This window comes from Loxodonta africana, chromosome 24 (assembly GCF_030014295.1).
Source record: "Loxodonta africana isolate mLoxAfr1 chromosome 24, mLoxAfr1.hap2, whole genome shotgun sequence".
In the NCBI taxonomy this organism is placed as follows: Eukaryota; Metazoa; Chordata; class Mammalia; order Proboscidea; family Elephantidae; genus Loxodonta; species Loxodonta africana.
Genome location: NC_087365.1, coordinates 10,812,187 through 10,834,125, shown reverse-complemented (window position 1 = coordinate 10,834,125; position 21,939 = coordinate 10,812,187). Strand labels below are relative to the sequence as shown.

At 41.4% G+C, this 21,939-nt stretch overlaps 1 protein-coding gene across 2 annotated transcripts in view; it reads left to right on the top strand.

Annotated features, from left to right (window-relative positions):
* Nucleotides 1-21,939, top strand: part of PCSK2 (proprotein convertase subtilisin/kexin type 2) — a 328,111-nt gene that overhangs the window by 273,899 nt on the left and 32,273 nt on the right. For both annotated transcript variants that reach the window (XM_003411419.4, XM_003411418.3), the window contains 2 exons: nucleotides 10,553-10,768; nucleotides 20,449-20,549. In XM_003411419.4, coding sequence (XP_003411467.1) covers nucleotides 10,553-10,768; nucleotides 20,449-20,549 — 317 coding nt within the window. The remainder of the gene's footprint in view (nucleotides 1-10,552; nucleotides 10,769-20,448; nucleotides 20,550-21,939) is intronic.

Here is a 21,939-nt window from a genome sequence, read left to right as displayed (position 1 = left end):
CTTTTTCCTTTGCCTATCTTAATCTTTTCCTCTCTAACTTTGTAGTTTACTTTTTTGTTCATTTATTTACAGTTGAAGCAGTTTTCACAATACGTATGGGAAGCGGGTGAAAGTCAGAGACCCCTGAATTATGAGATAGTCCAATAACTGACTTCTGCCTTAGTTTGGGTTTCCTCAGAAGCAGCCCCTGATAAGAACTGAGTTCAGGTAGCTTGTTCGGGAGGTAAAGGGAACAGCAGCAGTGAATGGGGAGGTAAGACAGAGAAGGGAAGCGGCCAATAAAGGGCGTGTTGCTGCGCCAGTTAGCACTGTCAGCAGCTGGAGCTCGGTGCCACCGGGAAGCTCTAGAAAACCAGGCAGAACGCACATGAAGTGACCCCACCTGAGTGACAAGGGAAAACAAAACTCATTGGCATCAAGGCAATTCCGACTCATAGCAACCCCATGTCTTTCAGTGTTGAACAGTGTTCTATAGGGTTTTCCTATCTGTGGCCTTTCAGAAACAGACCACGAGGCCTTTCTTCCACGGTGCCTCTGGGTGGGTTCAAACCACCAAGCTTTTGGTTAGTGGCCGAACATTTAACCATTTGCACCACCTAGGAACCCCTAGTGGCAAGGGAGCATTTTGACCCCAGAGAGGTGTGCAGAACAGGTTCAGTTTCTTGGGAGAAAGCCCTGAGACAAACAGATGCATGTCCTGGCATTTGGAAATCATCAGGGCCCAGTGACATTCTAAGGTCTAAGGGATATATGGACAACGTCCACTGCCCCCTGCTACAACCCCCTAGAGTGTACTTCAAGCAAAAGTTCGTCTGAGACTTAGAGTCATTGTGTTTACTAGTCGGAGAAGGATGATGGAGCAACAAGAGCCAGCTCTCAGAGAAAACAGCGTCTTGTGTGGCTCTGACAACCAGAACGGTCTCAGACAACACTTGAGGGCCTTAAAAGGGACCACTGATTCATGAACTTCTTTCCATATCCAGAGGATGCAACCACCCAGGGCAGCACTGGCAAGTCTGGCTTGCCCTGATGGCAACACCATAACCTCTTTCTAATCACTCTTCAGGATTGCTACCAGAGGGACCATCTTAACAAAACCTAAAGACCAGGGATGCAGAAGACGTCCTGAGGCACAAGTGAGCCAGAGAATTGATTGTTTATTGCCTTGAGGGATTGCAAGCGTTTTTTTTTTTTTTTTTTTAATTACGGATCCCACATCTTTGGGCTGGAATTGCTGGCGAGAGGTCACTTGCAAGAACGTGGCTGTACAACCACCATCCAGGAAAGTGAGGTCAGATGTCTGCCTAGGGAGACAGCGGTTAATCAGACAGGGCAAGGGTGGGCCCTGGTGCCGCCTGTGGAAACTTAATCAGAGCCATAGGCATGACACAGTGGCAGCAAGTGTCAGGTCGCTGGCAGGCAATAAATGCAAGCTTCTGCCAAGGAGCTCTCAGGAATATTTCATGAGCCCTGATTTATGTCTGAAACCGGACGAAGGTTTTCAATTGAGCAGGGACTGCCGCAGTGTGGCGTCAGCAATGCAGCCTCTGAAGGAGTCAGGGCGTTTGAAATCCCTCCTTTCAGTTCTATGATACAGAAAAATGGAAGAAAAAGTTGGTGGGTTTTAAGGGATCCTTCTTCAGTGCTGGATCCCTGGTGGCATAGTGGTTAAGAGCTCGGCTGATAACCAAAAGGTCAGCAGTTCAAATCCACAGGCTACTCCTTGGAAACCCTGTGGGGCAATTCTACTCTGTCCTACACAGTCGCTATGAGTCGGAATCTACTCTACAGCAATGGGTGGTTTTTATTTTATTTTATTTTTTCTTCGGTGATGGGCAGCCTTAGTAGAGTGACCCAGGTTTGCCCAGGATTTTGCTGGCTTTAGCACTGAAAGTCCCAGGCACTCAAAATACATTGTGGCTGCCACAATGGGCTCGAGCATACCAACAATCTTGAAGATGGTGCCTGTTGTGCATGGGGTCTCCATGAGTCTGGGGCTGACTCAACGAAAGCTAACAACAACAAGGATGGTGTTTGGATCCTGTTAGAAATGAGGAAGGATTACACAGGATTCTTACCTCCATGGCAATTACTCAGCAAGCCAGGCAATAACTAGAAATGACCGTGGGGGCAATTAACATGCCTTGAGTTAAAGGTTTAAATCAGAAGCTTAAGGACAACTATGCCATTCATTGTTGGGCTTTTCCGGAGAACCTGACACACCACTCCTGCTGAACTACCACCAAACCCTGTGTGGAACTACCTACACAGACCTTGTGAAACCCGTGGCCCCCTGACTCCACCACTGCTGTGGTGGACACTTCCTCAAGCCAACAGCTCCAGCCTCACCTGCCTACCTTTTTCTGCTTCTCTGAATAAGGATCTTCTCAGCACTACAGGCGTTTGCTCCCCCAGGGAATACATAGCACAGAAATGTGGGGGAGGCAACACCCTAGGGCAAACTCCATCTCACTCTCCTCAGAAGGGCTTCCCATAGTTCTTCAGGCAGTCCCAGTGAGACTAAGCCCAAGGTCCAGCAGTGGTAACCTGCTCATTCGTCATTGTCTTTTCTTCATTGCCTTTTTCCTTCCCTGTCTCATGTCCACCAGTTACTACTTGGGCTTCCTGGGACCATCCCCCCAATCCCCAAATAAATACCTGCTCTCAAGTCCTTGCCTCAGCATCTAATTTTAAAAGGATGTAAATTAACATGGCTGCCAGTCCCTTTCTGCCTGTAGATGTGGCCAACGGTTCTCTAGAAGTACAGCCAGCTGAGGAGGAGGAGGAGGAGGGTTCAGTCACCTGTCATCTCCCTGTAACAGCCCTTTCTGCTCAGCTGCCACTTCCAACACTCCAAATACAGAAAAGCCTAAAAGTGAATAAGGAATGAAAGCATAAAACAGCTAAAAGAAAATAGAATTGCATCATGGATACTGTGACTCAGGAGGACTTTTTAAACATAAAGGGAAAGGGAAAATACTTATTTAAAAGAGTAATAAATATTATTACATAAAACCTTTAAAAATATCTGCAAGTCAGGATGTTCATAATTGTTAAAGCTAGTCAATGGATACTTGGGGTTCATTACATTAGTCGCTCTACTTTTGTGGTATTTAACATTTTTCAAAATAAAAGTTTTTATTCACACTAAAAAAATGAAAAGCAGTACAGCAAGTGCTTAAGTTGTCAAGAGTAAGAGTACATATCTAGGAAAAAATGAAAACAGCAACTGCCATAATATTATGTCAGAGGCTATTTGTGGTTTGAGATAAAAACTCCAGGGACTGTATCACACAGGGATACAAAAAATGCTGTATCTGTTATAACCTAGATGGAAATGAAGGTAATGAACTGTTTCAGTCAGGAGAGTCTAGGTTATGCTGTGGTAACAAACAGCCCCTACAGCTCAGGGTCCTCAAACCACAAAGATGTATTTTTCAAACTATTACACACCCATCCTGCTCAGTAGCGGTCTACTCATCATGGTCTCTCATGGATCAAGGCTGACATCTGGAACATTGCTTTTCTCACTTGCCCTCGAGTCAATCCTGACTCATGGCACCCACATGTGTCAGAATAGAACTGTGCTCCATAGAACTTTCAATTGCTTGTTTTGTTTTGTTTTTTGAAGTAGATCCCCATGCCTTTCTCTGAGGCACCTCTGAGTAGACTCAAACTGCCAATCTTTTGGCCGTCAGCTGAACGCATTAACTCTTTGCACCATCCAGGGCCTCCAGAACATTAGTAGTCACTACACAGAGGAAAAGGGAGAGTTTTGCAGCATCTTCTCAAGGTGACCATTCGAGCCTAGGAATGAAGGTGCGCCTATCAATCCCTCCCACTCACAGATCATGACCTGTAAGGCCCCACCCAATCATAAGGGGCCTTATCATGGGCCCAGACAGAGGATAGCTGGAAATATCTGATCGACGGCACCAATGACTACCACAGTGAGCCCAGAAAAATGGTTAAAAAAAAAACACAGAAAAATGGTTAGGTTACTCAAAATGTAACCAGTGACCTAGTGAGGACAGAGGCATGAGTATCAAAGATCTTTGTGAATGGTTTCAAGAAAATTGTTTCATGGACTGAGTGCAAAGGAGTAATATTTCTAAATTAATACATGGTTTTACATGACACTTAAAACATGTATTTTTAAAAATTAATAGATTAGGTTAACAGTGGGAAACTCCTGCAAGTCAAAAACACAATACACGAAAAAACGGGAAAAGGAAAAATTGGGCAAATATGCGTGCAACATAGATGACAAAAACAAGGTTAATATAGGAAGAGCTCTTACAAATCAATAAAAGGATATTATCTTTTGGGGCTTGGTGTTTTGCTAAGCTATTCACAAAGCTAGTCACAAAGAATACAAATGAGCAGTCTGTTCTGTTTCTGTTGTGTGTAGGTTCCCATATCAACTCACAGCGACCCTATAGGACACAGTAGAACTGTCCCATAAGGTTTCCTAGGTTGTAATCTTTATGTGAGCAGATCACCAAGCCTTTCCTCCCACAGAGCCACTGGTGGCTTTGAATAGCCAACCTTTTGGTTATCAGTTGACCACTTAACCATTGTGCCACCCTTAAAATCTGTTATGGTTGAGCCGATTCCAACACATAGTGACCCTATAGGACAGAGTAGAACCACGCCATAGAGTTTCCAAAAAGCAGCTGGTGGATTCAAAGTGCTGACCTTTTGGTTAGCAGCCGAGCTCTTAACCTCTGTACCACCAGGGCTCCTTAAATGAGCAGTAAAGATACAAACAGATAATCTGAACTGGTAGTGCAAAAATATAAAACCCGAAACAATTAGGTACCATTTTTTGCCCACTAAATTGGCAAAACTATTTCAAAAAATGATAATAAATCATTCTAAATCTTGACCCAGGTGGGCTGAATATGGAGTTCCCATTCACTGCTGGTGAAAATATAAGTTTTTAACAAACTTTCTGAAGAGCAGTAAAATGGCGACATGGATTAAGAATCTTCAAACATTCATTCCTTTTCACCCCAAGCTTCCTCTTTCAGGAACTTTGCCTGAGGAATTAAAAAGAGGTACAAAGACCTGTACAGAATGATGGTCACTGCAGCATTTTAAAAAACTAGAAACAACTTTCCAACTTATCTAAGAGGAGTAAAAATTATGGAATTACTGATTAACAGATGGTAATAAAAACATAGTGTAGAAGAATATTTAATTACATGAGGAAGTGTTAATGATATAATAGTGAGAATTGCATTTAAGCAGGCCACAAAAGTGGATATATTTTATGATCCTAATTTCATTTTTAAACCTATGCATATACTTTCTATTTATATACGAAACTGGCAAGAATCCACAAAATATTACCAGTGGTGATGGATAGATAATCATGGAAGATTATGAAGGACTTTATTTTACATACTTAGTTTTTTTTTTTTAAACTATATTCCAATTACTCTACAATGAATATTATTTTTATAATAAAAAGTACAATAACTTCCTTTTAAGTATGTCAGTGTTGTATTAAGATGACGAGAAAATAAAAACTAGTATAATTGAGCATTTAGGAAAAGGCAAGCAATCCCAAACTTGGTTTACCAGGTATCTGCACAGCAATAAGTCCACTGGGCCAGGGTCAGTCTGGTCATTAACCCAGCCAGCACCCATTGGTTAGGGTGGAGGGACTGTCTAGCATTAGCCCTGCTTCTTAAAGTGGGATTTTCACCTTCTGGGGTATAGGCAATCAGGGGGAGGGGGCCACAGACCCAGTCTTTATCTGATACTCCACCTTAGCTAGTAGTAAACTACTGGTAACATTATTTTTATATTATAAGCAAGATACAAAATATGCCTACATTTTTAAGAAGTTTGGAGCTTATGAAAGGCTGCTTTTACTAGCCTACACCCTTAAAACCACCAAGTCCCAAATCACTGCTCTCTGACATTAGGTTAGAGCAGGGTTTTTCAACCTATTGACATTTGGGACCAGATCATTCTTCATGCCATCACGCGTCAGTCAGTTTGTCTCCTGTGGGGGCTTGCATGTTGCTGTGATGCTGGAAGCTTTGCCACCAGTATTTCAAATACCAGCAGGGTCACCCTTGATGGACTGGTTTCAGTGGAGCTTCTAGACTAAGACAGACTAGGAAGAAGGACTTGGCAGTCTACCTCTGAAAAAATTGGCCAGTGAAAATCTTATGAATAGCAGCAGAAGGTTATCTGATATAGTGCCAGAAGATGAGCTCTTCAGGCTGGAAGGCACTCAAAATATGCCTCCTCAGAGGAGATGGAGTAAAGATTTCAGGACATACATTTGCTGAGGTGGCACAACTCAAAATGAGAAGAAACAGCTGCAAACATCCATTAATAATTGGAACCTGGAATGTATGAAGCATGAATCTAGGAAAATTGGAAGTCATCGAAAATGAAATGGAATGCATAAAGATCAGTATCCTAGGCATTAAAACCAAAAAACCAAACTCATTGCCATCGAGTCAATTCCAACTCATAGCGACCCTATAGGACAGAGTAGAACTGCCCCATAGGGTTTCCAAGGAGTGGCTGGTGGATTCAAACTGCTGACCTTTTGGTGAGCAGCAGAGCTCTTAACCACTGTGCACCAGGTTAGTGAGCTGAAATGGACTGGTATTGGCCATTTTGAATCAGATAATCATATGGTCTACTGTCTCACTTATCTAGTGCTGCTATAACAGAAATACCACAAGTGGATGACTTTGAAAACAGAAATTCATTCTCTCACGGTCTAGTAGGCTAGAAGTCCAAATTCAGGGCACCAGTTCCAGGGGAATGCTTTCTCTTTCTGTCAGCTCTGGAGGAAGGCCCTTGTCATCAATCTTTCCCTTGCCTAGGGGCTTCTCCACATAGGTACCCTGGGTCCAAAGGACACACTCTACTCCCTTCTCTTTCATATCTCAAAAGAGATTTACTCAAGGTACATCCTAATCTTGTAGCTTGAGTTCTGCCTCATTAGCATAATTACCTTTAATCCTGCCTCATTCACACCATAGAGGTAGGATTTACAACACATAGGAAAATCACATCAGATGACAAAATGATGGACAATCACACAATACTGGAAATTATGGCCTAGCCAAAGTTGATACACATATTTGGGGAACACAATTCAATCCATAATATTTACTATGCCAAGAATGACAAATTGAAGAGGAATGGCGTTGCGTTCATCATCAAAAAGAACACTTCAAGATCTATCCTCAGGTACCACACTGGCAGTGATACAATAATATCCATAAGCCTACAAGGAAGACCAGTTAATATGACTATTATTCAAATTTACCCATCAACCACTAATGCCAAAGGTAAGGAAATTAAAGATTTTTACCAACTTCTGCAGTCTGAAATTGATCAAACATACAATCCATATGCAATGATAGTTACTGGTGATTGGAATCCAAAAGCTGGAAGCAAAGAAGAAGGATCGGTAGTTGGAAAATATGGCCTTGGTGATAGAAATGACACCAGAAATCAAATGATAGAATTTTGCAAGGCCAACAACTTCTTCACTGCAAATATCTTTTTCAACAATGTAAACAGCAACTATACATATGGACCTCACCAGATGGGAAACAGACTTTAAACCAACTACATCTGTGGAAAAGCACAATGGAAAAGCTCAATATCATCTATCAGAACAAGACCAGCGGCCGACTATGGACCAGACCATCAATTGCTCACATGCAAGTTCAAGTTGGAGCTGAAGAAAATTAAAACAAGTCCACAAGAGCCAAAGTACAAACGAGTACATCCCACCTGAATTTGGAGACCATATCAAGAATAGATTTGATGCATTGAACACTAATGACTGAAGAGCAGAGAATTGTGAGATGACATCAAGGACATCATACATGGAGAAAGCCAAAGGTCATTAAAAAGACAGGAAAGAAAGAAAAGACCAGAATGGATGTAGAAGAGACTCTGAAACTTACTCTTGAATGTAGAGTAGCTAAAGCAAATGGAAGAAATGATTAAATAAAAGCTGAACAAAAGATTTCAAAGGGCAGCTCAAGAAGACAAAGTAAAGTGTTATAACGAAATGTGCAAAGACCTAGAGTTAGAAAACCAATACGGAAGAACTAGGGTTTTCTCCTCACTGGCCTATCTTCTCCAAAAACCAGGGAAAAAATGGTGATAAAACCAATCATTAGAAGCAAGGATATAATTATTATTGGCTCCTGGGTTCTAGCTTGCTTAGAAAACCAAAGTCTAACATTCCTAGGAGCCAAAGCATTCTGATGAGCAATTTTTAACAGCCCAATACAAAACTGATTTTTAGAATCAGTTTATTCATAAACAGGTTGACAGTACTCCTTTCATATCCCAGAGCTAGGCTACATAACAAATTGACCCAAAAGTCAGTGGCTTAAAATAACAACTACTGAGGATTGCTCAAGGGTCTACAGGTCAGCTGGGTGGTTCTCCTGACCTGGGCCAGCCTCAGCTAATTGAAGTTGGCCTCACTCGTGCATCCATGGTCATCTGGAGGGTCAGCTAGAGACTGGCTGGTCTAGAATGGCCTTCCTCACATGTCTAACTGTTGGTTGGCTGTCAGCTGAGGTGGTGAGTTTGACTAAGCCATGTGTCCCTAATGAACCAGCAGGCTAACCCGGGTCTATCCCCACGGCGCAGCAGGGTTCTGAAAGATAACAGAAGTGTCCAGGGCTTCTTGAGACCTATGTTTGGAAGTGTCACAGGATTACTTCCACCACATTCTGCCGGCCAAAGCAAGTCACAGGCCATCCCAGATGGAGGTGGGGGGAGACAAACCCTACCTCTTGATGTGGGGAGCTGCAAAGTCACATTACAAAGGGACATGAAAACAAGGAAGCATGAAAAATTGGGGTCACAATCAAACAGCACCAAAGTGAGAACCTTTAGCATTGATTTCATTTTAGCCAAGTTTATTTCATCTCATTAGCAGCCTACTTGTAGACTGATTCTGGTGAAGGTCCACACATAGTCCATCTCATCTACTTGTCCTGTTTCACATGAGTTTCCCTTGCTGAGTCTGTTTGGAGATTGTGATCCTATGCACTAACCGAAAGGATGACCCTTTCCTTCCTCTGTCCTGGTTTCTGAGAAGAGTTGCTTGCTTTGGTGGGCATTTTCCAATGTCAATTTACCAAGACAGGGAGGACCATTCCCAGCTAGTATTTGAATTAATATTTGTTGACTTGTTGACTCAATCACTCACAGGCTAATTAACTCCAAGTCCTGTTAGAAGCAATGAAAAATATAATTTCTCATTGTCAGAGAAAGTAGAGAACTTGAAAGTAAATCTAGTCCATCTCACTGCCTTCTGGCATCTTCGTCTGCCCTTAACCACTGACTGAGTCAGGACCTCGGAACCCAGAGCTAGGCAGGGCAGACTTTCTCTGCCGACATCTTCTGTTTGTCTGCTCACACTAGAGGGTCACTGAGCAGCCCTGGGCCAGGCTGTGGAGCAGGTGGAGGCTGTACACACTGCTCCCCATCTCCCATGTTAGATCACTGCTGTCCTTCCTACTGTCCACCTGCAGGTGAAAATAGAGTACCCCAACCCCTATTGCATCAGCAGCGAGCAAATAAAACGTAAGATGCTAATGGCCCGATCCTGGGTTGTTGAGATAGAGGAAAACAGTCACAGAAGACAGGAAATGGAAAAATAAAAGATAAACAATAAGAACATGTTTTGAGGCAGAAGCCCAATGTTAACTGTAGATATTTTATGACGCTTTCATTTATAACTAGCTGACTCAAAGGCAACCAACGCCAACAACAAATAATCATTGTGCACATTATTGTGTCTAAAGTTATATTTGCTTTATATGTGTGTGTTTTATTTGATCATATTACTTTCGTTCCTATATTTGTTGTTCTTTTACACAAATAAAATGTCATATAATATTATATTTCAAAGAATACTAGTGTGATCTAACTGAGCAAAAAAAATGTATATATATATAATTTATGTATTTTTGGGTAAAATGTGTATTCTATATTTACAGTAGCTATTTTTTCTTTATATATCATGTACGTAAATTAATATCTATGAATATAACTATATAAAAATAAAAGGCACATATCTATTATAAATATCTTATAAGTATAAATATATATACTTACATTTTCACCAAAAAAAATCTATAAAGATATATAAGAAATTGATCACAACTACAGAGGATTTTTTTTCATTTTCCTTTCCATACGCTTTCACTCTTTTACTGTGAAACCTTTATAGCTTTTTCAAAAGTACTTCATTTGTTGAAAACGATTCCTTCAACTTTTTTAATCTTTTTATCATCAGCTTGCACTGTAAATTCATGTGACTTTTTATATTGGAAACTTCCTGAAAAAAAACTTTGCACAGTGCTCCACCAGAAGGATAGTGGTTCTCAACTGCAGATGAAAAACAGTTCAGTTGTTTCCTTCAGCTGCTGGGGAAGCCCACATCCCTGACACTTCCAAGGCTAGGCCCAGCCCTCATCCAGTTAGTGTCGAGTGGAATATCATCATCTCTCTGTCTGTCTGTCTGTCTATCCCTCAGGGCCGAGGGGGCAAGGGCAGCATCTATGTGTGGGCTTCTGGGGATGGCGGCAGCTACGATGACTGTAACTGCGACGGCTATGCCTCCAGCATGTGGACCATCTCCATCAACTCGGCCATCAACGACGGCAGGACGGCCCTGTACGACGAGAGCTGCTCCTCCACCCTGGCCTCCACCTTCAGCAACGGGAGGAAGCGGAACCCTGAGGCTGGCGTGGTAAGTGCAGCCAGCTTCCTGTCCTTGTTCTCAGATCCCACCAGCCCTCTAGGTGGTGCAGGTGAAAGGCAAGGGCACCTGTATGACTCCTGGGAACAAAGGAATCACTATGCTTCCCTCCCTTCCTACAAAGAGTTAGCAGGTGTTCTGAGGGGAAGACTGATTTTTTCCAGTGCCTGACCAAGCTTTGTTCTCAAGGTAGAGTTATGGAGTCTGCAAGTGGAAGCAAGAACATGATGACCCCACCAATCCTTTTCCATAGATTGTCTTTCTTGCTCATTGTTTTGGCTTCCAAATAATGAGGAACTCTGTTTATCAATAAGTTGTCCCAGCAAGTCACTTATAAGGAAAACTAACTGTAAGCATCAGGGCATCACACCACCACCCGTCTGAGCTAAGAACTCTTCCATTTATTATAGCATTTTAAAAACGGCTTCCATGGATGGACTGTTCCAGGTCCATAAGCCCCTAAAAAGGAATGAGTAAGTGAAGATTCAGTCCTGTTCCATTTAATGGTTTGCTTCTCCCCCTAGGAGCTCTACCCCACAGGCCTCACAATGACCTTCGTGTCCATTTGTCCTCAACCCTTACCTATGGCCCTCTCTACTTGGGCTGATAAGGGGCCCTGAGTTCTCTCTGAATACTGTAGTTTTGCCCAATAGATGCTTTTAAATCTTCGTGACACTTTGTTCCTCAAAATAGCAGGCCTGCTTGAGGATCCTACAGACAAACAGAGGAGAGAGAGCTCATGTGGTTTATCCACGATCTTAGGTCCATGGGTGGTGCAAACGGTTAAATGCGTGGATACTAACTGACAGGTTGGTAGTTCAAATCCATCTTTCTTTAAAAAGATCTCAGCAATCGAAAAGCCTATAGAGGTGGGGCCAAGACAGTGGAATAGTCAGATGCTTCATGCCATCCCTTATACAACAAAGATTAAAAAAAAAAAAAGTAAATTGGATATATGTGACAATCTAGGAACCCTAAGCATCAAAGACAAAGCTGAAGAATCAGACTGAGTAACGGGTGGAAGGAAAGACAATTCAAAAACAGCAGAAACAGGGAATTATAGATCGCCAAATCACCAGCATCCTGCTAGCCAATCCCCCACAACATGGTCATATTGAGGCAAGCAGCAGCATCCCAAGCCAAAACCCACTCCATCTGGTCCTGCTAAGGAGGGGCAACTCTGCACACACCTCCAGAATCAAACATGAATGATACTAAACCTGTGAAAGTTAAATGCATGCTCCCAACCCACCACTTATACCACAGCTCAGCCCATCTCACCAGAGCACCACAGGACACGGAGCACTCCCTCCCCTCACCTACCCCCTCCCTGTTCTGACACTGATCCAGCAACAACACCAGTGCCATGTCCCCTAAGTGGGAAATGCACAGCCTGGTCTGGAGTCACCCGACCACTGGCACAGGGGGTCCATGGGCTTGCAGTGCCCTCCACCTACTCAGATCACCTACACCAGTGCACTGCTGGCTGAGTCAGCACAGCAAGGATACATTGGCATAAGGTGGGCAGAGTTCCCAGTTGAAGCCCATTTTCACCAGGAGCAGCCAAGTGGGAGCTATAGATCTGTGACATTCGACGCCTCCCACCCCCTAAGCCCATAGTTCTCAGCACTGTCCCAGAAGCCTACCCCTTAGCCCAACCACTGTCTCAGGGGGTTCATGGACTTGCAGCATCCTTCACCCCTGCCAGTCACCTACACCAGTGCCTTACTGGCCAACCTGGCACAACACACCCTCATTAGGACAAAGCAGGCAGGGTTTCCAGCTAAAGCCCATTTTCACCCGCAACAGCCATGTGATAACTACAGATCTGTGGCATTTGACACACCCCACCCCCTAAATAGGGGCCACAACCACTCATTCCGGGGGTCTGAGGGCCAGTGGTACCAGCCATCCACAATGGGGGCCTGAGGACAAGTGGCACCCCCCAATCCCTCCAGCCAACAGCAACAGGTGCCCAAGGACTGGCAGCACTACCGCCCCGACTACATGCTTTAGTGGACAGGGTCACGCCCTCCATCCAGGCACCCAGGGGCAGCTGACAGCCCTCTACCTCACCCTTCACATCATCCCCCACAGCAAGCAGAGACCTATGCCTGCTCTGAAAGCCATCACACAGCCCTATCCACCCAGGAATGTAGATAAGAGTCTCCACACCACACACTTAGTAACCAATGACTCAGGCACCCTTGCCCCGACTATCCAACAAGCTCTGAAACACACACACAACACCAGACCCAACAACAAGGGAAAACATCCCCTGCACCCACGACCAGGTGACCAGCAGGACAGATATATCACATCACAAAAAATGCTACCTAAATCCTCAATAGCCCCACAAAAACAGCAAACAGATTCCCAGGCTCACACACCTAGTAGTTGCTCTGCCCACCTGGAGACAGGAGGTGAGAGCTTCAGTGTGGCTAGGTTTACAACCAGAGTAGCACACATGCCCAGCCTACTTGGATATAGCAAAAAAAAAAAAAAAACAGTAAAAAAACATACAATAAATAAATATAATAACTTCTCGATGCCTCAGAGACAACAGTCAGTATCAAATCACATGAAGAAGAAGGACATGACGGCTCCAGAAAGCAACCAAAATAGAGAACCACAAAACCTTCCAGAGGAAGATAATGCAATGGAACTACCTGACAAAGAATTCAAAAGAGTAATATACAGAGTTCTCTAAAAGACCAAGAAGGAGATCAGGGAAAACACAGACAAAACCAAAGAACAGACAAAGCAATAGAAGAATTCAGGAAAACAATACAAGAACCAAATGACAGAATAAGTAGGCTACTAGAAACCTCACAAAAACAGTAACTAGAAATCCAAAGGATTAACAAGAAAACTTCAAAATCAGACAACTCAATAGAAGGTCACAGGAGCAGAATTGAGACAATGAAAGTCAGAATTAGTGAGGTTGAAGGTCCCTTGACACCAATTGTTTTGAGGAAACATCAGAAAAAAAGAATTTTAAGAATATGAAGAAAACTTAAGAGTTATGTGGGATACTATCAAGAGGAAAAACCTAAGAGTGGTAGGAGTTCCAGAAAAGGGGGGATACCTTAAAATACAGAGAGAATTGTTGAAGGTTTGCTGGCAGAAAACCTCTCTAATATCATGAAAGACAAGAAGATATCTAAGAAGCTCAACAAACCCCATAAAAGACCTGAAAAGAAATTCAACAGGACATATCATAAACAAACTTGCCAAAACCAAAGAAAAAGACAGAATCTTGAGAGCAGCTAAGAGTAAACAAAAAGTCACCTACAAAGGTCAACCAATAAGACTAAGCTCTGATTACTCAGCAGGAACCATGGAGGCAAGTAGGCAATGGGATGATATATGTAAAGCCTTGAAGGAAAAAAAATTGTCAGCCTAGAATTATATATCCAGAAAAACTGTCTCTCAAATACAGTGGTGAAGTTAGGTCATTTCCAGATAAACAGAAATTAAGGAAATATGTAAAAACCAGACAAAAATTACAAGAAATATTAAATGTAGTCTTCCAGTTAGAGAACCAACAACATCAGATAACAATCCAAGACTAAGATACAAGACATATCAACCAGATACCAACCCCGATAAGGAATTCTCAAAAATAAAGCAAAGTTAAAAGACTAAAATTAAGGAACCAGAGATATCAATATGTATATGACAACAACATCAAAACAAAAAGAGGCAATAAAAAGCATAGTCATAAAACTTCCATATGGAGAGGAAGTCAAGGTGATATCAAGAAATAAAAGATTGGTTTAAACTTAGAAAACTAAGGTAAATTTCAAGGTGACTACAAAGGAAGCTAACAAACCTACCCATCAAAACAAAAAAGAAGAAAAACATAAAGACTCAGCAAACACAAAATCAATAATAATGAAAGCAATGAAAAGAAAGTCCATAGACAACAGCAAAAAAAAAAAACTCAACACAAAAAATTAAGCAGAACAAAGAAACTGTCGAAACTACATAGACACACACACAAAATGACAGCAGTAAACTCACACCTACCAATAATTACACTGAATGCAAATGACCTAAATGCACCAATAAAGAGACAGAGTATGGCAGAATGGACTGAAAAAAAAAACTATCTGTATGCTGTTTACAAGAGAAACACCTTCGACACAAAGAAAAAAAAACAAACTAAAACTCAAAGGATGGAAAAAATATATATCAAGTAAACAATAACCAAAAAAAAAAGCAGGAGTGGCAATATTAATCTCCAATAAAATAGACTCTAAAGCAAAATCCACCATAAAGCATAAGGAAGGACACTGTACAATGACTAAAGGGTCACTACACCAGGTGGACAAAACCATAATAAATATATAGGCACCCAATGACAAGGCTTCAAAATATATGAAACAAACTCTTGCGGCATTGAAAAGAGAAATAGACATTTCCACAATAACAGTATGAGACTTCAACATGATACTTTCAGTGACAGACAGAATACCTTGAAAGAACTCAACAAAGATACAGAAGATCTAAATGCCACAAGTAACCAACTCAACCTCACAGACATATACAGAGCGTTCCACCAAACAGCCACAAAGTATACATTCTTTTCCAAAGCACATAGAACATTCTCCAGAATAGATCACATTTTAGGTCACAAAACAAGCCTAAAAAAAATCCAAAACATTGAAATAATACAAAGCTTCTTCTCCAATCATAATGCCGTGAAAGAAGAAATAAATAAAAGAAATAGCAAGGAAAAGCAATTGAATACATGGAAACTGTATTTAAACTTAGAAAACTAAAGGTAAATTTCAATGTAACCACAAAGGAAGCTAAAAACTACTGGTTAATAAAAGAAATCAAGGATGGAATAGAAAAATCCTTAGAATCAAATGAGAATGAAAAAATATCTTACCAAAACCTTTTGGACACAGCAAAAGCAGTGCTTAGAGGTCGATTTACAGCAATAAACACACATATCAAAAAAGAAGGACCAAAATCAAAACACTAAGCTTACAACTCGAAAAAATAGAGAGCATCAAACAAAGCCCACAGGCACCAGAAGAAAGAAAATAATAAAAGACAGAAGCAGAAATAAATGAAATAGAAAACAGAAAAACAATAGAAAGAATCAACGAGACCAAAAGTTGGTTCTTTGAAAAGATCGACAAAATCAACAAACTGTTGGCCAAACTGACAAAAGAAAAACAGGACAGGAAGCAAATAACCCAAATAAGAAATGAGACAGGTGATATTAGAACAGACCTAACTGAAATAAAAATGATCATAACAGAATACTATGAAAAATTGTGCTCCAACAAATTCGAAAACCTAGAGCATATGAACAAATTTCTGGAAACACACTACCTACCTAAACTAACATAAACTGAGGTAGAAAAACTAAACAGACCCATGACAAAAGATGAGATTGAAGAGGTAATTAAAAAAAAAAAAAAAAAAACTCCCATCAATAAAAAGCCCTGGTCTGGACAGCTTCACTAGTAAATTCTACCAAACATCCAGAGAAGAGCTCAAATCAATACTACTCAAACTATTTCAGAGCATAGAAATGGAAGGAATACTCCCAAATTCATCCTATGAAGCCAGCATAACCCTGATACCAAAGACAGGCAAAAAAATCACAAAAAAAAGAAAACTACAGACAATATCCCTCATGAACATAGAAGCAAAAATTCTCAACAAAATTCTACTGTATAGAATACAACAGCATATCAGAAAATAATAATAATATATTATGACCAAGTGGGATTCATACAAGGTATGCAGGAATGGTTCAATATTAGAAAATCAATCAACTTAATCCATCACATAAAGAAAACAATCACGTGATCACCTCAATTGACACAGAAAAGGCATTTGATTAAGTCCAACACCCATTCCCAATAAAAATTCTCAGCAAAATAGGAATAGAAGGGAAATTCCTCAACCTAAAAAAGGGTATTGATACAAAACCAACAGCCGACATCATTGTAAATGGAGAGAAAATGAAAGCATTTCCCTTGCAAATGGGAACCAGACAAGGATGTCCTTTATCACCACTCTTATTCGACATCAAGCTGGAAGCGCTAGCTAGAGCAATAAGGCAAGAAAAATAAATAAAAACCATCCAAATTTGGTAAGGAAAAGGTAAAACTATCCCTGTTCACAGACGATATGATCTTATACACAGAAAATCCCAAAGAATCCACACGAAAGCTATTGAAACCAATAGAAGATTAAGCTATTGAAACCAATAGAAGATTTCAGCAAAGTGGCAGGATACAAGATTAATATACAAAAATCAGTTGGATTCCTCTACACAAAGAGACCTTTGAAAAGGAAATCACCAAATCAATACCATTTATTATGGCCCCCAAGAACATAAAATATTTAGGGATAAACCTAACCAGGGATGTAAAAGACCTGTATAAAGAAAATGACAAAATACTACTGCAAGAAACCCAAAGAGACCCACTTAAGTGGAAAAACATACCATGCTCATGGATAGGAAGACTCAACATTGTGAAAATGCCAGTACTACCCAAAGTGATCTACAGATACAATCCCAAACCAAATTCCAACAATATTCTATAACGAGATAGAGAAACAAATCACCAACTTTATATGGAAAGGGTAGAGGCCCCAGATAAGTAAAGCACCACTGTAGAAGAATAAAGTGAGAGGCCTCACACTACCAGATTGTAGAACTTATTATAAAGCCACGGTAGTCAAAACAGGCTGGTACTGGTACAAGAACAGACATAAAAACCAATGGAACAGATTTGAGAACCCAGACATAAACCCATCCATCTGTGAGCAGTTGATATTTGACAAAGAGCCAAAGTCCATTAAATGGGGAAAAGACAGCCTCTTTAACAAATGGTGCTGGCATAACTGGATGTTCCTTTGTAAAATATGAAAAAAGATCCATACTTCATACTGTACACAAAAAATAACTCAAAATGGATCAAAAACCTAAAGATAAAATCTAAAACAATAAAGGTTATGGAAGAAAAAATTGGAACAACACTAGGATCCCTAATATATGGCATGAATATTATACAAACCATGACTAACAATGCACAAATACCAGAAGAGAAACTAGATAACTGGGACCGCTTAAAAGCTAAACACTTATGCTCATCAACAGACATTACCAAAAGAGTAAAAAGAGAACCTACAGATTGGGGGAAAAAAATTGGCTACAACATATTCGACAAGAGCCTAATCCCTAAAATCTACAAAATACTTCAACACCTCAACACAAAAAGACAAATTATCCGATTATAAAAAATGAGCAAAGGATATGACAGACATGTCACCAAAGAAGATATTCAGGTGACTAACAAATGCATGAAGAAATCCTCCAGATCATTAGCCATTAGAGAAATGTAAATCAAAACCACAATCGGGTACCATCTCACCCTGACATTCCTGGCACTATTCAAATAAACAGAAGAAAACAAATGTTGGAATGGTTGTGGGAAGATTGGAATTCTTATACATTGCTGGTGGGAATGTAAAATGGTACAACCACTTTGGAAAACAATATGGCACTTCCTTCACAAGCTAGAAATAGAAATACCGTATGATCCAGCGATCCCACTCCTAAGACTATATCCTAGAGAAATAAGAGCCATCACATGAATAGACATATGAACACCCATGATCACTGCAGAATTATTCACAATAGAAAAAAGATGAAAACAATCTAAATGCCCATCTATAGATGAATGGATAAACAAATTATGGTACATACACGCAATGGAATACTAAGCAATGGTAAAAAACAATAATGAATCTGCAAAAAAATCTCACAACATGAATGAATCTGGAGGGCATTATGCTGAGTGAAATAATTTAGTCACAAAAGGACAAATATTGTATGAAACCACTATTATAAGAACTCAAGAAAAGGTTTACACACAGAAAGAGACATTCTTTGATATAAGGGGGGGAGGGGGGAGGGAAAATCACTAACTAGATAATAGACAACTGTCAACTTTGGTGAAGAGAAAGACCACACACAATATAGAGGAAGTCAGCACGATGTGACCAAAGCAAAGGCATGGCAGTTTCCTAGACACACCCAAACATCCTGAGGGATCGAGTTGTTGGGGCTGGGGACCATAGTCTCAGGGGACATCTAGGCCAATTGGCATAATATAATTAAAAGCTTGTGAGCGGCCATCTAAGATACATCTACGGGTCCCATCCTGTCCAGAGCAAAGGAGCAAAGGAGAATGAAGAAAACCAAAGACACAAGGAAAATATTAGCCCAAAGGAGTAAAGGACCACATGAACCAGAACCTCCACCAGCCTGAGCCCAGAAGAACTAGATGGTGCCTGACTACCAACACTGACCACTCTGACAAGGATCACAACAAAGTCCCAGACAGAGTGGGAGAAAAATGTAGAAGAAAATTCAAAGTCACGAAAAAAGACCAGACTAACTGGTTTTACAGTGACTGGAGGAACCCCCTAGACTATGGCCCCCGACACTCTGCTAGCTCAGAACTGAAACCACTCCCAAAGCCTACTTTCCAGACAAAAATTAAACAGGCCTGTAAAAAAAAAAAAAAAAAAAAACAATAACACATGTGAAGAGCGTGCTTCTTAGTTCAATCAAATGTATGAGACCAAACAGGCATCTCCTGCCCAAAAACAAGACAAGAAGGCAGGAAGGGACTGGAGCTGGACAAATGGGCACAGGGAACCTGGGGTGGAAAGGGGGAGAGTGCTATCACTTTGTGGGGATTGCAACCAATGTCGCAAAATAGCATGTGTATAAATTTTTGAATGAGAAACTAACTTGAGCCGTAAACTTTCACCTAAAGCACAGTAAGATTTAAAAAAAAAAAAAAAGGCAACCCTGTAGAACACAGTTCTACTGTGACATGCGTGAGTTCGCCATGAGCCAGAACCTATTCAACAGTGACTGTTTGTTTTTTAGGTACATAAATTTACTGAAAACCTTGGCTCTCACAAGCACTGAAAATAATATTTTTCGCTTTGTGAAAATCCTTTAAAACTGAGTTTATTGATCTCCTCCGTAAATAAGAGTTGTAGAGGTGATCAACCACATATTGGGTTGTCTTGGCTCAGCATGTGTTAGAATCTCTCCATGAATTTTAAATGTAGAGAAATACTTTCTTTTTAATGGCCTGTCCTTCTAGATAGAATTTAGCTGGACATATTTATTCTACCTTCTTTGGGTGTGCCACTATTTCCTTCCTGAAGGAAAAAGAAAAGCCGGTGCAATAGCCCTGAGGCCTTCCAAGAATTCATCCCAATGCAACGAAACTCACCACCGCCTTAACTGTGGTGGTAGATTGATCTGTCACTCTCCATTGCTGTGTTTCCTTTTCAGATCCAGCAAATAAATCTCTTTCTTGTCTCTGGAACAAGCCACAGCTTTGCTTTTCTGAAAAATTAACTCATTTTTATTTTGTAGACACAGTAATTATAGCCCAACGTATGTCTTTTTTTGTATGGGCTACTGAGAAGCTCAGAGATAAAATTTCTGGCGAAATATGTGTTAATATTGAGCTTTTCCTTAGCTTCATCTTAAACTTCAGAAAGAGGCATGGTTTAAATAAAAGAAACAGATAATCCCTTGCTCCATATTGTTTTGGAGCTCAAACAGCGTGACTTGTTCACTCATTAATCAATATCTTCCCTTCCAGGCAACCACAGATTTGTATGGGAACTGCACTCTGAGGCATTCGGGGACGTCCGCGGCTGCTCCCGAGGCAGCCGGCGTGTTTGCACTGGCTTTAGAGGCTAAGTATGTTTACAGATGTGGGCCCCGGGTCAGCTCTGCAGCGGACTAAGATGTATCTCCCCACTCGTACACCACGGGTTCATGGAGGCAAAAGTGGGAGGCAAAGCTAATGAATACTTGGGACCCATGAACTCTGGTGAGCATCTCTAAATGAGCCATTGGCCCTAAATGATACACATACAGAGACACACAAAATATATACACATACCACTCCCCCACAAAACCACACACCAAAGAGAACCCAAAACCCCAACACCCAGCAGCACATATCAGCCACTTGCTCAGGTGCCACATAAGAGCACAAAAAGATGGAACCCAACCCTTTATCCTCTGTATCCCCTTGGCTATTTTACTCCCATAATACTCACAATGAGCTAGTTGAAGAAAAAAATACCATCATCAAGCTGAGTGTATAGCAAGGTATTTCAGAACATGTGGAGCACATGGTGTTCCCACTCAAGATCTGTTCATTTATAAGAATTCCCATCTTAACACTGAAACAAGGTGGGCGAAGTCATGCCATGTAGACCAAGAAACAGACTTTCCTGGGACAGCTTCCAAACTACAGGGAGAGGAAGAAGCATTCCCCATATCTCCACCTCCCACCTATTGCAACTGCTGGACCCATCTTGGATTTGAGCCTCAGTGGAGGTACCTGCCCACCTGCCGCTCTAACTCTTCTCAGTGCAAACCAGAGGCTGACCTGTATTCAAGGAGTGATCATTCGGCTCCAGGCACCAAGCAGGGTGTGTGTAAGAGCCGGCTGTGTGAGGAGCTGTCTGAGATGCCAGCACTCAGAAATTTGTGAGAAGTTGGATTCAGACTCCTGGAGAAGGGAAGCTGAGCTCACCATCCTTGTCAGCTGTTGCTAAGCAACCTGAGCTTCCAGCATCAATCTCCAGGCAGTCATGCCTGTCTCTCTCCACATGTGCGGCGTGTTTTCTGAGTTGCAAAGGAAGTGCAAGTTGTTCCCAGAAGGGACCTTAAAAGCTTATCTAGTCCAACCCTCTGCCTTCAAACAGATATGGCATAATTATCCTCCTTTTGCAGATAAGGCCTCAAATGTCAAGTGACCCCTCTCTTTGGAACAGGCCAAAATGATTCTTCTAACAAAAGTCAGGTGGAAAATTGAGGACACCATGAGATGGACACTGGCCGAAGCATTTCACTTGGTCCTCTTGGTCTGTTAAGTATGTGCATTTCCTGTAGGTGAGACCATCAGAAGCCTGAGTGGGCCCAGAAGCCTGAGTGGGCCCTGGAGTCTGAGCTGGCCCAGGAATTCGTCTTTCCAACCCCTGTTCCCAGAGAAGATGTAAGCAGCCAGCTATGACTGGTCTGTAGACTGGGGTGGGTGTAATCACTGTGTAGATGACCAATAAGGCAATGGCTCTGG